Genomic DNA, 16,376 nt, shown 5'->3' with positions numbered 1-16,376 from the left:
ACTCAGACCACGACTTTTTTTGCACATACTGCAACGCTATACCACCTATGGACAACACGACCCGATTTGCTTCATGTCATCTAGCTTCAACTCTGTTGCGGATCTATTCGGTTTCAATTTGACGAGTGCTGCCTTTAAAGAGCGATTATGGCGTAGATAGTTTACAGCATACAGCTTTATAAATAATTTAATCATTAAGACCACAAATAGGTTAGATGAATTTTTTAAATAAATAATAATAATAAAAATAATAGGCGCGCGAGAAAACTTTAAACTTACAAAAATCAGCATAAGGTCATGCTTCTATCGGCGATACAATTTGATTGACACCCTGAATTAGAAAAAAAATCTAACAAAATATTAACGGGTTGCAAGTTTTTTATCGTCCTTAATTAATTGTTTATAAAGAAATCGTTATCGCGGTCGTGGCACCTGGGCACAAAAAATACGCAAACAGTCTATTAAAATACCTTTCTAAGTTTTGACTGAGATATGGCAATTTGAATTTTGCGGTCAAATTGACCGCACACCATACAGACAACCTGAGTTTTTTTCTGCAGAGACAGAATGTGAATGCTCTGCTGCATCGAATCCCTTTAAGCAAGTGTTCGTTTTTTGCGCGCCGGTGCGACTGTATCGATCTCCGCAGTGTAAGAAATACACTTACATATTGGTGTTGCGCCTCAGTGATATGCCAAGACTGACACCGACCATATGATATCGCGACAAGCAACTCGAGTCGAGCAGTTGAATCAAGCATTGGAATCAAGCAGCTGGGTCGAGCAGTCGAGTCGAACAATCAAGTCGAGCAGTCAAATCGAGCAGTCTAGTCGAGCAGATAAATCAAGGTGTTCAGCAAGCAGTTCAGAGTAGTTGAGTCGAGCAGTCGAGTCAAGCAGTTTAATCGAGTGGTCGAGTCGAGCAGTCCGGTCGAGTAGTCTAGTCGAGCAGTCGAATCGGTCGAACAGTCGGATCAAGCGGTTAAGTCGAACAGTTGAGTTGGGCAGTTGAGTAGAGCAGTCGAGTCGAGCAGTTAAGTCGAGCAGTTGAGTCGAGTAGTTCAATCTAATAGTTTATTCGAGCAGTTGAGTCGAGTAGTCCAATTGAGCAGCTGAGTCGAGCAGTCCAGTTGAGCAGCTGAGTCGAGCAGTCGAGTCGAGCGGTCGAGTCGAGCAGTCGAGTCGAGTAGTCCAGTCAAGCAGTTAAGTCGAGAAGTTGAAGCGAGCAAATGAATCGAGCAGTTAAGTCGAGCTGTCGTATCAAACAGAAGTCAAGCAGTTGAGTCGAGCAGTCTAGTAGAGCAGTTACATCAGGCTGTTCAGTCAAACAGTTCACCCGAGCACTTAAGTCGAGCAGCCGAGTTGGGCAGTTGAACCGGGCAGTTCAGTCGAGCAGTTTAATCGAGCAGTTAAGTAGAGTAGCCCAGTCGAGCAGTTGAATCGAGTAGTCTAGTCGAGCAGTTGAGTCGAGCACTCGAATCGAATAGCTTAGTCACAGACAAGCAGACATAACTCTTGGAAGAAACATCCACAAAAATTATCGTTCCTCACATTTAGCCTGAACACTAGCACCATCTATGATCGACATTCCCAAATGTCAAATAACAACATGAGTATCCCTCGAAGTAGCAAGTATTTTTTATGGGGAATTCCCCTTGTTTCGTCAAAAAGCGCCACTTTGACCAAAACGGAGACATTCCCAACTAAGGCCAAATTTGAAATGACGGTTTAATCGGCACGAATAATGGAAAACGAGTGTTATGTCTGTTTGTCTGTGGCTTAGTCAAGCAGTCAGGTCAAGCGGTTCAGTCGAGTAGTAAAGTCGAACAATTGAGTCGAGTAGTCCAGTCGAGCAGATGAATCGAGCAGTTGAGTCGAGCAGTTTATTCGAGCAATCCAGTCGAGCAGTTTAATCGAGCTATCGAATCGAACAGTTGAGTCATGCAGTTGAGTCGAGCAGTTGAGTCGAGCAGTCGGGTTGAGTGGCTAAGTCGAGCAGTTAAGTCGAGTAGTCTAGACGAGCTGTTGAATCAAGCTGTCACTCGAGTCGAGCAATCAAATCGAGTAGTATAGTCGAGCAGTTGAATCGAGCAATTGGGTTGAGCAGTTGAGTCGAGCAGCCGATTCGAATAGTCCAATCGAGTAGTTGAGTCAAGCAGTTCATTCGACCAGTCCAGTCGGGCAGTGGAGTCAAGCAGTTGAATCGAGCAGTAGAGTCGAGCGTCGAAACGAAGAGTTGAGTCGAACAGTCTAGTCAAGCAGATGAATCATGTCACCAGTCGAGCAGTCCAATCGAACAGTTCAGTCGAGCAGTTCAATCGTGCAGTTAAGTCGAGCAGTCGGGTCGAGTAGTAAGTCAAGCAAATGTGTCAATCAGTCGAATCGAGCAGTTAAATCGAGCTGTTCAGTCAAGCAGTCAAGTCGATCTGTTCAATCAAGCAGTTGAGTCGAGCAGTCGAATCGAACAGTTCAGTCGAGCAATACAACTAAGCAGTCCAGTCGCAATCAAATCGAGCAGTCTAACCAACCAGTCCAGTCGAGCAGTCTAATCAATCAGCTGAGCAATCGAGCAGTCCAGCAGTCGACCGATGAGGTGACTGAGAATACAACCCATTGCTACGAAAGCGTTAGTTACCGATAAGCCTCTGATGACGTCCTGTCAGAGACCTGGTTTTCGTTACAGGCATAAGCCTCTGATATAAATCTATACCTATAAAAATGGATTTCTGTCTGTCTGTCCCTATGTTCCTTATAGAATCGAAAACTACTGAACTGATCGGCGGAAAAATTTGCGTGTAAGGGTTTTTGGGGCCCGGGAAGGTTCTCTCGATGGCAAAAGACCCCTCCCCCCACTAAGAGGGGGGGCTCCCATACAAATCTATGCCTATAACAATGGATTTCTGTCTGCCCTATGTTCCTTATAGAATGGAAAACTACTGAACCGATCGGAGTGAAAATTTGCATGTAGGGGTTTTTGGTGCCAGGGAAGGTTTTTATGATGGTTAGAGATCCCTCCTCCCACTAAGAGGGGGGCTCCCACACAAATCTATACCTAAAAATGGATTTCTGTCTGTCTGCCCGTATGTTCCTTATTGAATCGAAAATTACTGAACCGATCGGAATGAAAAATTAAATATAGGGGTTTTTGGGACCAGGGAAGGTTCTTATGATGGTTAGAAACCCCTCCCCCCACTAACAGGGGGGACTCCCATACAAATGAAACACAAATTTCGGCATAACTCGAGAACTAATCAAACAAATGGAACAAAATTTTACATGTGGGTGTTTTTGGAGACAAGAATTATTTTATGGTGAATTGAGACCCCTCCCCACTTTAGGAGGGGGGGGGGGGCTCCTATACAAATAAAATACAAATTTCCTCATAACTCGAAAACTAATTAATCATATGGAACCAAATTTAGCATGTGGGTGTTTTTGGAGGCATGAATTTTTTCTATGATGAATTGAGACCCCTTACCTTTTTAGGATGGGGGGCTCCCATACCAATGAAATACAAATTTCCTCATAACTCGAGAACTAATCAAGCAAATGGAAACAAATTTAGCATGTGGGTGTTTTTGCAGGAAATTTTTTTTTCTATGGTGAATTGAGACCCCTCTCCTCTTTAAGAGGGGAATACTGACTCCTCTTCCTTTCAAGAGATGGGGCTTCCATACAAATGAAATACAAATTTCCTCATAGCTCGAGAGCTAATTAAGCAAATGGAACAAAATTTGACATGTGGGTGTTTTTGGAGACAAGAATTTTTTCTATGGTGAATTGAAACCTCTCCCCACTTTAGGAGGGGGGCTCCTATACAAATGGAATACAAATTTATTTATAACTCGAGAACTAATTAATCAAATGGAACCATATTTGGCATGTGGGTGTTTTTGGAGGCATGAATTTTTTCTACGATGAATTAGGGCCTCTTACCTTTTTAGGAGGAGGACTTCCTATACAAATGATATACAAATTTCCTCCTAACTCCAGAAAAAATCAAGCAAATGGAACCAAATTTAGCATGTGGGTGTTTTTGCAGGCAAATTTTTTTTCAATGGTGAATTGAGACCCCTTCCTCTTTAGGAGGGAATTATGACCCCTCTATCTTTTGAGAGGGGGGGCTTCCATGCATTCCAAATTTCCTCATAACTCGAGAACCAATCAAGCAAATGGAACAAAATTTGACATGTGGGTGTTTTTGGAGACAAGATTTTTTAGTATGGTGAATTGAGACCCCTCCCCACTTTGGGAGGGGGGGCCCCTATACAAATGAAATACAAATTTCATCATAACTCGAAAACTAATTAATCAAATGGATCCATATTTGGCATGAGGCTGTTTTTGGAAGCATGATTTTTTTTCTATGATGAATTATGATGAATTAGAACCCCTTACCACTTTAGGAGGGGGGGGCACACATACAAATGAAACACAAATTTCCTCATAACTCGAGAAGTAATCAAGCAAATGGAACCAAATTCGGCATGTGGGGGGTTTTGGAGGCAGGAATTTTTTTAATGATGGTTTGAGACCCCTCACCCCTGTGGTACGGGGATAAGGACTCTCATACAAATAAAACGGAAATTTTTGCGTAACTCAAAAACTAATCGAACTCGACTCGAACGAACTCGATTTCAGACTCTTTCATAAAACATTGAGCAATAACAAGATCACCAAAAACTATCAATAGTAACATTAGATAATTCAGCGCGAGACGGCCACAGGCCGCGGTCGTTGTCGGCGACCCGCCGTCGGCCTCTACGGGGCAGCTCCTCGTAGAGATCACCTCTATCTAGGTTTATTTGTTCTCCTAGATTTACTGACCTCTATTACCTTCCTCCAATTGGGTCACCCCTGCGAAATGGTACTTTCTACGGAAGGATTTTTCGTGAAATGGTAAGGTTTTTCGCGAAACTCTATATTCCGCGTTATGATCAACCGAGAATTGGTGTTCCGCAAAATGGTATTCGGCGAAATGGTTTGTAATGATGGCGAATATTTAATGTCACCCACTACAATATCTCCATCTGCGTATATCTCCATCAAAAGTGTACATACTTGATATGTGCATAATGGCAGTATATGCAGTGCATTGACGTGAATCTGATAAGAAAACTTTGTTCGCTTAATACTTCTGAAAACTTTAAGAAAACTCAATTGATTGACAAATGTATTAATGAATTTTCGAGTCACTGTCGACAAATCTAACACCCGCATCTAGGCAAGTTTTGACGTAGGATTACGTCTTACGGCAAGTTTTGAGATAGGATGTCATTCCAAAAAATTGAAAAAATGCGAGCGCACGAAAAATGAAAGGTTTTGAGCGCTAATAGCTCAGCGGTTTTCCAATCGATTTTCAATATTCTTACACCAATCGATTGAAAAATCTTCTAAGAATTGACCCAAATAAAGAAAAGTGTGGATTCTTGATGTTGAACTATTGAAAATTGAAAATAATGAACGAATGTTTTACCAGAATTCTCGCTTCGTGATTGGTTGTTGGAAATGACGTCATCAAAGTAGAAACGCGTTTTCACGCTTCGGCTTATAATTCAGTCAATTTTCAATAGATTTCCAAGATATTTACACTAATTGATCGGGAAATCGATCGAAAATATTGAAAAAAAAAAGAAAACTATTGATTTTGTTTTTGAAATTGAATTTGAAAAATTTTTGTCTTTGAATTGATTTTGAAAATTTGAATTATTTTCATATTTTTGCCTTCCCTCGTCAGTGCTTCCCTAAGTACACAATTGTGTAGGTATTGTATATTGTATATTTCCTTTAACCTTTACGTTCCTGCCGGGACTTCAAAAATTAGTGTACTTGCCGTTACACTTTTGTCCCTATCTTTACTATTTTTTGATCGATTTTTATACAACTTGTCTTTAAAGAACCACCCTAGATTGACCTTCAATGAAAAACCTGATTTAATCCACCTAGTGGTGAAAGGAACCTTCGTTATACGGTCTTACTTGCTATTTGAGATAGATATCGACACGTTTGGTTTACATGAAATTTTTGGAAATTGAATAAGTTTACAAAATTTGAACCAAATAGAAGCACTTATAAATTTTGGTAGTTCCTTTTCTTATGAAATTGCTGAGCAGGTTGTTACTAATGAGGGTAAATGCAAGTAAAAGTGAGTTGTAAGATGAAATATTATTCTTTAACATATACATTGCGTAGGTCTAGTTTATAGGTTTTTGAACTATGCATAATTTCCTGTAATGCCATTCTATTTGATTCACATCAATAAAGTTTTCTTGAATAAATTTCATCAATTTTTATTAACCTTCGGTTACTCACGCTGTTATATTTTATACAACACGTGTAGGTTTTTCAACGCCACATTGTTATAAAGTTACAAATCGTTATTTAACTAACGTATATTCTTCAACAAACTTTTTGTGAACTAAATGTCACAATTATTCAATTTAAATTGTTGGGAAAATATATGCAGCAAAACTATCAGCAAATGTAAAATGTTTAAAATGTATCCGTCTGCTGGTCGAGTAATTCTGAGTCAAAATTAGGGTATTCTTTGTAATCAAAGTTCTACAGTTCCTAAACAAGCAAACATACAGGTATTCTATTTTCAGCAAAGTGGTGTATTTTTACTATTTGTGCAATTTTGAAGTACATGAAAAAGTTATACAACAATTACAAAAAGAGCAAAAATAGAAAAACTGATTTTACAAATTCATATACAATAAATAAGATTTTTCTATCTTCGCTGCAGAGATAGAAGGTTACTGTCTGTAGCAAAATTTCTTATAATAATATGCTCTATAACTTTGCAGAACACATCAATGTGTTATATTGACACTGAAGAAAAATATTTTATTATTTCACTTTTAGGGGGATTAATCAAAATTTAAATTCCACCAGACGATAGAGCTTTCAATTTCAAGAAACTCTTCCAAAGGTTCGATAAACCTAAACCCAAGTTTTCCCAGTCAAAGCTTTGGTGCACACGTTTTCTTTAGTTTAGGGCTATTTTGCGCGCAAGTAACTGTGTTACAAAAGTTGGCGCGAGTGTTCGAGGGTTAATATCTTTTGACCGGTAAAACCAATTTTTATGAAATTTTGCATAGTCAAATTTCGTTAATTGGGCTAAGGTTATCGCCGATTTTGAAAAAAACTTTCCTTAATCGGGCTGATCTAATAAAGTCAATAGATGACATGAACACCAATTGATCTGTTACCTATCACAGCACAGCTCAATTAATGAAAGTTTTTGTGAAAATCGGTGATAAGCTTAGCCCAATTAACGGAGTTTGACTGCATATTCATAGTGTCAAAACCTCTCGTTTGATATTAAAATAATTGAAATTATCTTGGTTAAAATCATTATAAATTATTGTTAATTTTGGTGTGGTGTATACGGTTGCTCATAACTTTCAAATTAAACGTCCAATAAAAAAATCACTAACAGCGCGTAAATCGGTTTGGCCATCTCTAGGAAACAGGCGATAATTATTACCTTGTCAAAACAGGTTTTTTAAGCATAATTTTAAACTACTTGTTTGTTTTCAATTAAAAATTTACGAACAATTTAGCTTTAATAAGGGCTTTCATTTGATACTAAGATCGTTGAAATCGGTCATGCAGTTCTGGAGAAACCCGCGTCACGTATTTTTCACATTTTTGCTTATAACTTTTAAACGAAACGTCGTATCACGAAACAACTCAATAGTAATCTACTAGACAATAATACCTTTCAAACAAAAGTAATACCGAACGATTCGGTTCAGCCATCTCTGAGAAACAGGCGATAGAAAAAATCATTACAAACACACACACACACACACACACACACACACACACACACACACACACACACACACACACACACACATACACACACACACACATACACACACACACATACACACACACACATACACACACACACACACACACACACACACACACACACACACACACACACACACACACACACACACACACACACACATACACACACACGCGCGCGCGCGCGCTTCGGATCAGTTTCGTGTTTTGACGTAGGACTACGTCTTTGTTTACTATACTGGGACTGGGTAGCACTTTGTGAAAACTAAAATAGAAGTGTAACGTTTGAATGAAAGATTTCAAATGCTAATAACTACTAAATTACTGAACGAAGCTGAATAATTTATAGGTCATTGGATAGATAAAATTACGGCAATTTTATGGGTGTAAGAGAGCAATTTTAGGGAGAGCGTTAGAGGAGGGGCTCCTATACAAATGAAACACAAATTTCCTCAAAACTCGACAATTAATCAAGCAAATGGAACCAAATTTGACATGTGGGGGTTTTTGGAGGTAAGAATATTTTTTATGGTGTACTGAGATCCCTTCCCCTGCTAAGAGGGGGGGATCCCATACAAATGAAATACGAATTTCTTCATAACTCTAGAACTAATCAAGCAAATAGAACCATATTTTGCATGCGGAGGTTTTATGATGGTTTGAGCCCCTCACCCCTGTGCACAGTGGTTTAAAATGCGTAAAACGCGAACCTCAGCATTTTCGAAGGGAAAACGTGATAAAAAGCTACACTCTTATTAGCAAAGTTGTTGTATATCATTAAAGCCAACTTTTGACAGGAATAAATTTTTGATTAATCCACCCTAAAGGGAGATAAAAAATTTATTTTTTTAATTATTCGAAAAAACAAAATATGTTCTTCAGCAAACTTGTAGAAAATAAAATTTAGAGAAATTTTGTCGAAGATACTTTGGCTCTATCTCTTTAAACAAACGGTCTACAGCATGTTTTGTATGATCAACACCTTAAAACTAAAAAAATACACTTTACTCTTTTTGATGATATTTTGAAGGCCCACTATGTTCTAGAAAGTTGCTTATATTTTAAAAACACACCATTTTGCTGAAAGTGTCATAATAATATCTTGAAGTTTTATGCAGGTTTTATGACTTTTTTGATGAAAAATAGTGCTTTTTCATTCCACAATATCTCGGAAAGTGGTCAATAGTGGTAGAAAAGATGATAAACATATGAAAGGGTAACATTTTGCCTTTCACATCCTGGTAAATTCATTAGTATCCCTTAGTTTCTTCGGGGCAAAATCGTCTCTCGAAAATTGTCATTTTCAACATCTTATCGATATTTTTTTATCATGGCATTGCAAGACTGCTCGCTGTATTCACATACTAGTTGCGATAGCTCTTTTTTGAATGAACTCTAGTGAGAGTAGATGAAAAAGAGAGCTAACAACAGTTCTAGGTCTCTTTTTCATCATGAATATTCAAATATATTACAAAAGTGTGTGCACACAAGAGTAAATTTGTTGCATATTTCTCTTTCTTGCACAGGAGCAATAAAATAGAAAATATGCCGGTTTTATTGCTTGTTCGCGCCAGATCTTTTATAGCTCTCCTTCTAGTATAACTCCAGTTTAATTATCTACTGTGAAATAAGAAAAGAGTTAGTAGCATTCCGGCATTTCTATGTTAATAATGTTCTATGTGGTATATGTACTGGAATAAAAACAAGACGTACTGTAAAAAAGTAAGCAAGCAATACAGAAAAATGTCTATTTTACTGCTCCTGTGCAAGAAAGAGTAATATGCAACCAATTTACTCTTGTGTGCACACACTTTTGTAATATATTTGAATATTCATGATGAAAAAGAGACCTAGAACTATTGTTAGCTCTCTTTTTCATCTACTCTCACTAGAGTTCATTCAAAAAAGAGCTATCGCAACTAGTATGTGAATACAGCGAGCAGTCTTGCAATGCCATGATAAACAAATATCGATAAGATGTTGAAAATGACAATTTTCGAGAGACGATTTTGCCCCGAAGAAACTAAGGGATACTAATGAATTTACCAGGATGTGAAAGGCAAAATGTTACCCTTTCATTTGTTTATCATCTTTTCTACCACTATTGACCACTTTCCGAGATATTGTGGAATGAAAAAGCACTATTTTTCATCAAAAAAGTCATAAAACCTGCATAAAACTTCAAGATATTATTATGACACTTTCAGCAAAATGGTGTGTTTTTAAAATATAAGCAACTTTCTAGAACATAGTGGGCCTTCAAAATATCATCAAAACGAGTAAAGTGTATTTTTTTAGTTTTGAGGTGTTGATCATACAAAACATGCTGTAGACCGTTTGTTTAAAGAGATAGAGCCAAAGTATCTTCGACAAAATTTCTCTAAATTTTATTTTCTACAAGTTTGCTGAAGAACATATTTTGTTTTTTCGAATAATTAAAAAAATAAATTTTTTATCTCCCTTTAGGGTGGATTAATCAAAAATTTATTCCTGTCAAAAGTTGGCTTTAATGATATACAACAACTTTGCTAATAAGAGTGTAGCTTTTTATCACGTTTTCCCTTCGAAAATGCTGAGGTTCGCGTTTTACGCATTTTAAACCACTGTGCTGTGGTATGAGGATAAGGACTCTCATACAAATAAAACAGAAATTTTAGCGTATGTGCCATATTTTCTGTTATGTAGCAAGCGGTGATTTAATGATAGAACGGATAGCAATGGTGATTAGCTGTGAAAGTACACTAGGAAAACCTTCTCGGAACAAAGGACAGTGAATCGACGCCGCTAACTTACGTGCCCGTTGTCATTCATCAAAAAAGTTGTCAAAAAAGAAGGACATTCGAATGGCACGTCACATTTGCGATGAACGTGCTTTGGATTTAATGTTATTTGTAACCAATGACCCTTTTAAACGTCACTAGCGAGTAAAAGTAAGATTATTAAAAAATGTCTCTAATATAGAATAAAAAAAGTTAAGCTACGCATAATCACATTTAATACAGGTCGTTTTAGATTGTCGACATTTATTCGGTCTTCCAGCGAAAACAAACTGGAAGGAAAAAAAAGACGAAAACCTCTTGGGCAACTACCCTGGATAGATTGAAATTCGCGGTTCGGGCAAGCCAAGTCAAAGGTAATATCTTTGTGATTAACGTTCCCAAAAGCCCTGAATCAATAGAAAGTATGTATATAAATTAAGATTCGTAAATCGAATCTTCAAACGTCTTGCTAATATTTTGAACGTTCTATCAAATTGATTCAAAAATACTTTTGGTAGGCTTCACCACATTTGGCATTACTAGTGTGCATCTTTCATTTGTGTAAGATACAGACCAGCCCTGGGACCTGGTTGCAGTAAAGCAATCCTCAAGGTTATGCCATGCCCAGGGATTATAAAAAATACCCTAATTTTGACCCCGAATTACTCGACTACCAACACACGGATACATTTTAAACATTTACATTTGTTGATAGTTTTGCCACAGAGAACAGACATCCAAGCGAAAGGTCCCCACTTGGATAAAACTTATGTCAAATTAGTTGGGAAACTATAGTGATGGTGTCGCTAAAGACGAATGAAATTCTACACTAAACTCACAACAGGTAGCTTCTGGCGCTGGCATAACGCATATAGTCCATATATACAAGCGCCAGAGGAGCCAAAGGTTGTCAGTGTGCAAATCAAATGAATCATTTAGTTGGGAAACTATAGTGGTCGTGTCGCTAGCATATTAGGTGATTTTAATTTGAAATTTTATCCAAGAATTCCCGAAAAATTTGTTCCTGAATGGATGTCTGTTCTCTGTGGTTTTGCTGCACACAGACACCATTTTTCTATATGAAGAAACGAGAGAAAATTCCAGTTGGGGCCAATTGCGGTACACCTCACGTGCTGCTTGCTTCGTTTCTGTGATGTCGGTTTGTGCTGATCTATTTTTCTAACAATTTAAAGTATTAATGCATTGAATAATTCTGACATTTTGCTCATAACAAGTTTATTGAAGAATATACGTTAGTATAAATATAGTTAGTATAAGTTACAACGATTTGTAACTTTATAACAATATGGCATTCAAAAACCTACACGTGTTGTACAAAACACAACAGCGTGAGTAACCGAGGGTAATAAAAATTGATAAAATTTATTCAAGAAAACTATATCGATGTGAATCAAATAGAATGGCATTACTGAAAATTATGCATATTTCAAAAACCTATCAACTAGACCTTTACTACACAATGTATATATTAAAGAATAATATTTATTCTTACAACTTACTTTTACTTGCACTTACCCACATTAGTAACAACTTACTCAGCAATTTCATGAGAAAAGGAACTATCAAAATTTATAAGTGCTGCTATTTTATTCAAATTTTGTAAACTTATTCAATTTCCGAAAATTTTATGTAAACCAACGCACTACGCAACGTTAACTAATAGATGAAATATTTTCCGAAGACGTTTCGATTTCAATCTGCAAGTAAGACCGTATAACAAAGGTTCCTTTCACCACTAGGTGGATTAAATCAGGTTTTTTAATATAACTTCGTGTTTAAAGAAGAGAGATCACTCATTTTTTGATAAATAGATACTGTAGTACGTATAGCAGCGTTTGGCCCCGTGTGCTTATTATGCCTCGAATTTCCCTATTCGAAAACTTATTCCGTCTAAAACCGACAAACATTATAGCTATATGTCATTGTGACTATAGTTATAGTTTGTAACTATAGTTACTATATATAGTAACTATAATTGTAATTACCTACAGGTACATGAAAACCTGCTAGCACAACGTTCAGAGTTATTAACAAGTTGCAGAATCTATTTTTTTTTTTGCTAAAGGAAAATATTTAAGATTATACCACACTACCACTTAATTCTATATTAAGTTTTTCAAAAAAATATCTTTTTTTATTTTTTACTTACGGAGATTTCCAGTAGATCGTGTCCGTCTTCGCAATCCCCACCGATTTCTATTTTCCCCAAATCGGGAAGTTTCCTCAAGAGCTAATGTTAAATCATGCGAGAACTGTTCCATGTCGAGAATCTATCCACAAAATGTATATTTCTGAAAAATCATCAAAATTTATTTTCTGAACACATAATAACATGACAAAAGTTTACTCCAAGTACGTATATCAAACATAAAATGCAAAGCTTAAGTGCAACATTTTAAATTCAGAATGGACTTTATTTTATTCGAAAAACGTTAGAGTATAAGGACAATTGCTAGATAGATACTCTAACAGTTGCTACCAGTCAGGACTCGAAATTATTATACCATACTTCGAGGCCTGGGATTCAAATTATAACAAAATAAATATTCTCTCAAAAACAAAACATAAGTTGAAACCAACCACAAATAAGTATGAATATCAATTGTTATGCACACGATAATAACACAATACACTAATTCAACAGATTATCTGAAGTAGCAAGTAGCTTTTTGAATCATTTTCCATTCGAATTATTAAATATCTTATTCAGACCAACATGAACAATCGAGTACAGTGAATCTTAAAATATAAACAAACCGTGTGGGTTTGAGAATTTGGAGAATAAGGTTTTGCACGGGCGAGCATAACCTCACTTCTTTGACGTCTATCAGTGGTTTGTTTACATGGACTTGAATCATGGATTAACATGTTGAAACTGAATATTGCTGAAGCCCTTAACGGCAAGTCAGAAAAGCACAAAAACTGCCATTCCGATTTCCGAGTAGTTTGGAGGGCGACACTGCTGGATAATACGCTTTTAAAAAGTTAAACTCCAATTTATGCATATCGCGTTCGCCTAACAAGTAGTAAACAAACCACGAGTGGATGTCAAACAGAGATGCCATATTTTCTTAAAAAAATGTCTGCAACTGCTCGAAAACCGAAACAATCGAGCAGTTTTCCGGCTACTCGAATTTTCTGGTTTAAAAATAATCTGCGAAAATCTGCACACTTTTTTAGGAAGTCTGTGAAAGTTTAAAGAGCTTCGAACAAAAATCTGCACCAAAACAATAAAAGTCAGAAAAACTGCAAATATCTGCAAATTTATAATGATCTGCAAGACCGTTCCAAAAATCTGCAATTTGCAGACAAATCTGCAAATCTGGTATCCCTGATGTCAAATGCTAGGACAGGACGTGCCTACACTGAGAAAACGTTTCGTATAGTTTCTATGTGTCCCACACATAGATTTTTGCAATGTGCCTAGTCAATGAACTTTATATGCTACACAGTTATAATTTATGGGTACGCGAAACTTTTGCACATACTATTCATATGCGTATATTTTTTATGTGTATAATTGCACATACTATTCATATCCGTATAATTTCTATGTGTATTTCTACTGTTTTACCTGACTCACTGCACTCAAAATATTCTGCACATAACTAATGGTAAATTTCCATATGAAATTCTAGATGATTATCATGTGCCGCATATAAACACAATCCGCCTAAAAATACACATAGAAATTATACGGATATGAATAGTATGTGCAATTATACACATAAAAAATATACGCATATGAATAGTATGTGCAAAAGTTTCGCGTACCCATAAATTATAACTGTGTGGCATATAAAGTTCATTGACTAGGCACATTGCAAAAATCTATGTGTGGGACACATAGAAACTATACGAAAAGTTTTCTCAGTGTGCGAATATGCGTGTTATTGAAATAAAACGTCACTATGCGTTTTATTCGTTTATAACGCATATGCAGCTAATATCGATAACAACCGATTTTTTATAAGTTGTGCTTTTGTTATTGCATTTAACTTGTAAAAAGTTGCATAAATAACAATTCAGTTTCACAATACAATTATTGCGTACTACTAGCACTTGCAATATAACGTTTAAGTACGTTATTTTTAGTGATCAAAATCAACGATATTTTCGATACAAGGGCGATATTTTTCGAAACCTTTCGAACCAACACGATACCGCGAATACAACGCTATGCGCAGAGAGTCAGGTAACACAGTAGGCGGATTGTGTGTATATGCGGCACATGATAACCATCTAGCATTTCATATGGAAATTTACCATTAGTTATGTGCAGAATATTTTGAGTGTAGAGAGCCTTATGAAGTATTCCACAACGCACACATATAAAGATTTTTTGACATTAGCTGGGGCCCTCACTGAGGCTGTTTGCAGTAGGAATAATATCAAAAACATCAAATATCAAACTCCCGGATCCTCTCCTCCACTCTTCGCTCCCCTCTCACTCCTACATAAACGAGCCGCAGCTAATGTCATTCTCGTTAGTGACGAAACCGCAAATTACTTCATGTCGAATTTGTTTATACACGCTTAGCCAGGGCTACTCAGTGACTGAGTTGAAACTACTCATTTTTTAATCGTTGTATGGGGCTGTCAAAAAATGAGTAGAACTGCATATTGTCACTGTGCAAAAACTACTCAAAATTGAGTGTTGCCGCAATCAGATTTTTTCGCGAAAATTTGTTGTTGATTTAACGCTTGTTCGCTCTCGTTTGTTTTTTTTAAGTTTTTTAAAGTAGTTACTGGTTTATTTTTGTGAACAAAAGCGAACGCAAGATGCACGAGTCATCAAACTTTTTAAATACTGCTGGTGGATGTTCGGTGCAAATCGCGAGTTGGAGCGGTTAGAGCTGACTGTTTAATTACTGTTGGAGATGACCTTGACCTGCTTTGGACTGCAGCAAATTCATAGATGTGCTGCTGCTGATGAAACGGACAAGAGAACATATTGTAAGTGCCGGTGAGATTGTCTTGAACTTAATTATTTCACATAACTACGATGTTCTGCGCGCTAAACGCAGAATCGTAAATTGTATAGTTTTAAATTTGACTTTTTATGTTTTACTAATTTAATTTTGCAGAGGTGTGCACCGCTAATCAGCTAACCGCGAATTAGCTAACGAATAGTGTGTTCACTAGGTTTTAAATGGGTTAACGCTTCCAATTAGCTTCCACTAAATAAACTTTAGTTAAATAAGTATAGGATTTTTTGGAAATAATGCAACTATCTATTTATATCAATTATATTTACTCGCATCGCGACCGCCAATGGTCAATTTTATCATTTTTTCCATCTCATGCTTATTTTTGTTATTATTTTGAAAATATTTAATTTATCGGAGGCTTCCAGAACTTTCTTCTTTCTTTACCAGCCGAGAGCCGCGGTGGCTCTTGCCGCATCAAGAATTCCTCTCCATTGTACTTAATCCTGCGCTACTCGTAGCCAATTAATTGTGCGTCTCGACACACGCAAGTCGGCTTCAGCCTGGCCAATTCACATTTCCGTTATTCATTTGACTTTCGGCAATGAATTTACCCAAGCGATATAAATGTAACAAGTTGCCTAACGGGAAGCTGACAAGATCGTTTCATAATCGAGAAGGCCGAACAGAAGAAGAAAGCCGCTGTCGTATCGGCGGAGGGGAATGCTGAAGCAGCGAATTTTTTTGGCTAAATTGGCGATGACGGTTTCGTAGAAATGCGAAGAATTGAGGCTGCAGAGGATATCGCGAGGTGTTGCCTATATGCCAGTCGGCCAAACGACACTGCT

The 16,376-nt window shown here is 37.0% G+C and overlaps 1 protein-coding gene across 3 annotated transcripts in view; it reads right to left on the bottom strand.

Moving 5' to 3' along the window:
- LOC128742386 (uncharacterized) overlaps nt 1-13,539 on the bottom strand; it is a 59,181-nt gene extending 45,642 nt beyond the window's left edge. Inside the window, exons 1-2 of one of the 3 annotated variants that reach the window (XM_053838732.1) lie at nt 13,358-13,539; nt 12,750-12,891 (exon numbers count right to left, since the gene is read on the bottom strand). In XM_053838732.1, coding sequence (XP_053694707.1) covers nt 12,750-12,861 — 112 coding nt within the window. In that variant the 5' untranslated portion in view covers nt 12,862-12,891; nt 13,358-13,539. Of the gene's footprint in view, nt 1-12,749; nt 12,892-12,947; nt 13,126-13,180; nt 13,289-13,357 lie in introns of those variants that run through there. The other 2 variants (XM_053838730.1, XM_053838731.1) reach the window with 2 other exon arrangements.
- Between the last annotated feature and the right edge of the window lie 2,837 nt (nt 13,540-16,376).

Source organism: Sabethes cyaneus, chromosome 3 (assembly GCF_943734655.1).
Source record: "Sabethes cyaneus chromosome 3, idSabCyanKW18_F2, whole genome shotgun sequence".
Lineage (NCBI taxonomy): Eukaryota > Metazoa > Arthropoda > Insecta > Diptera > Culicidae > Sabethes > Sabethes cyaneus.
This window is presented reverse-complemented; position numbering and strand designations above follow the sequence as displayed.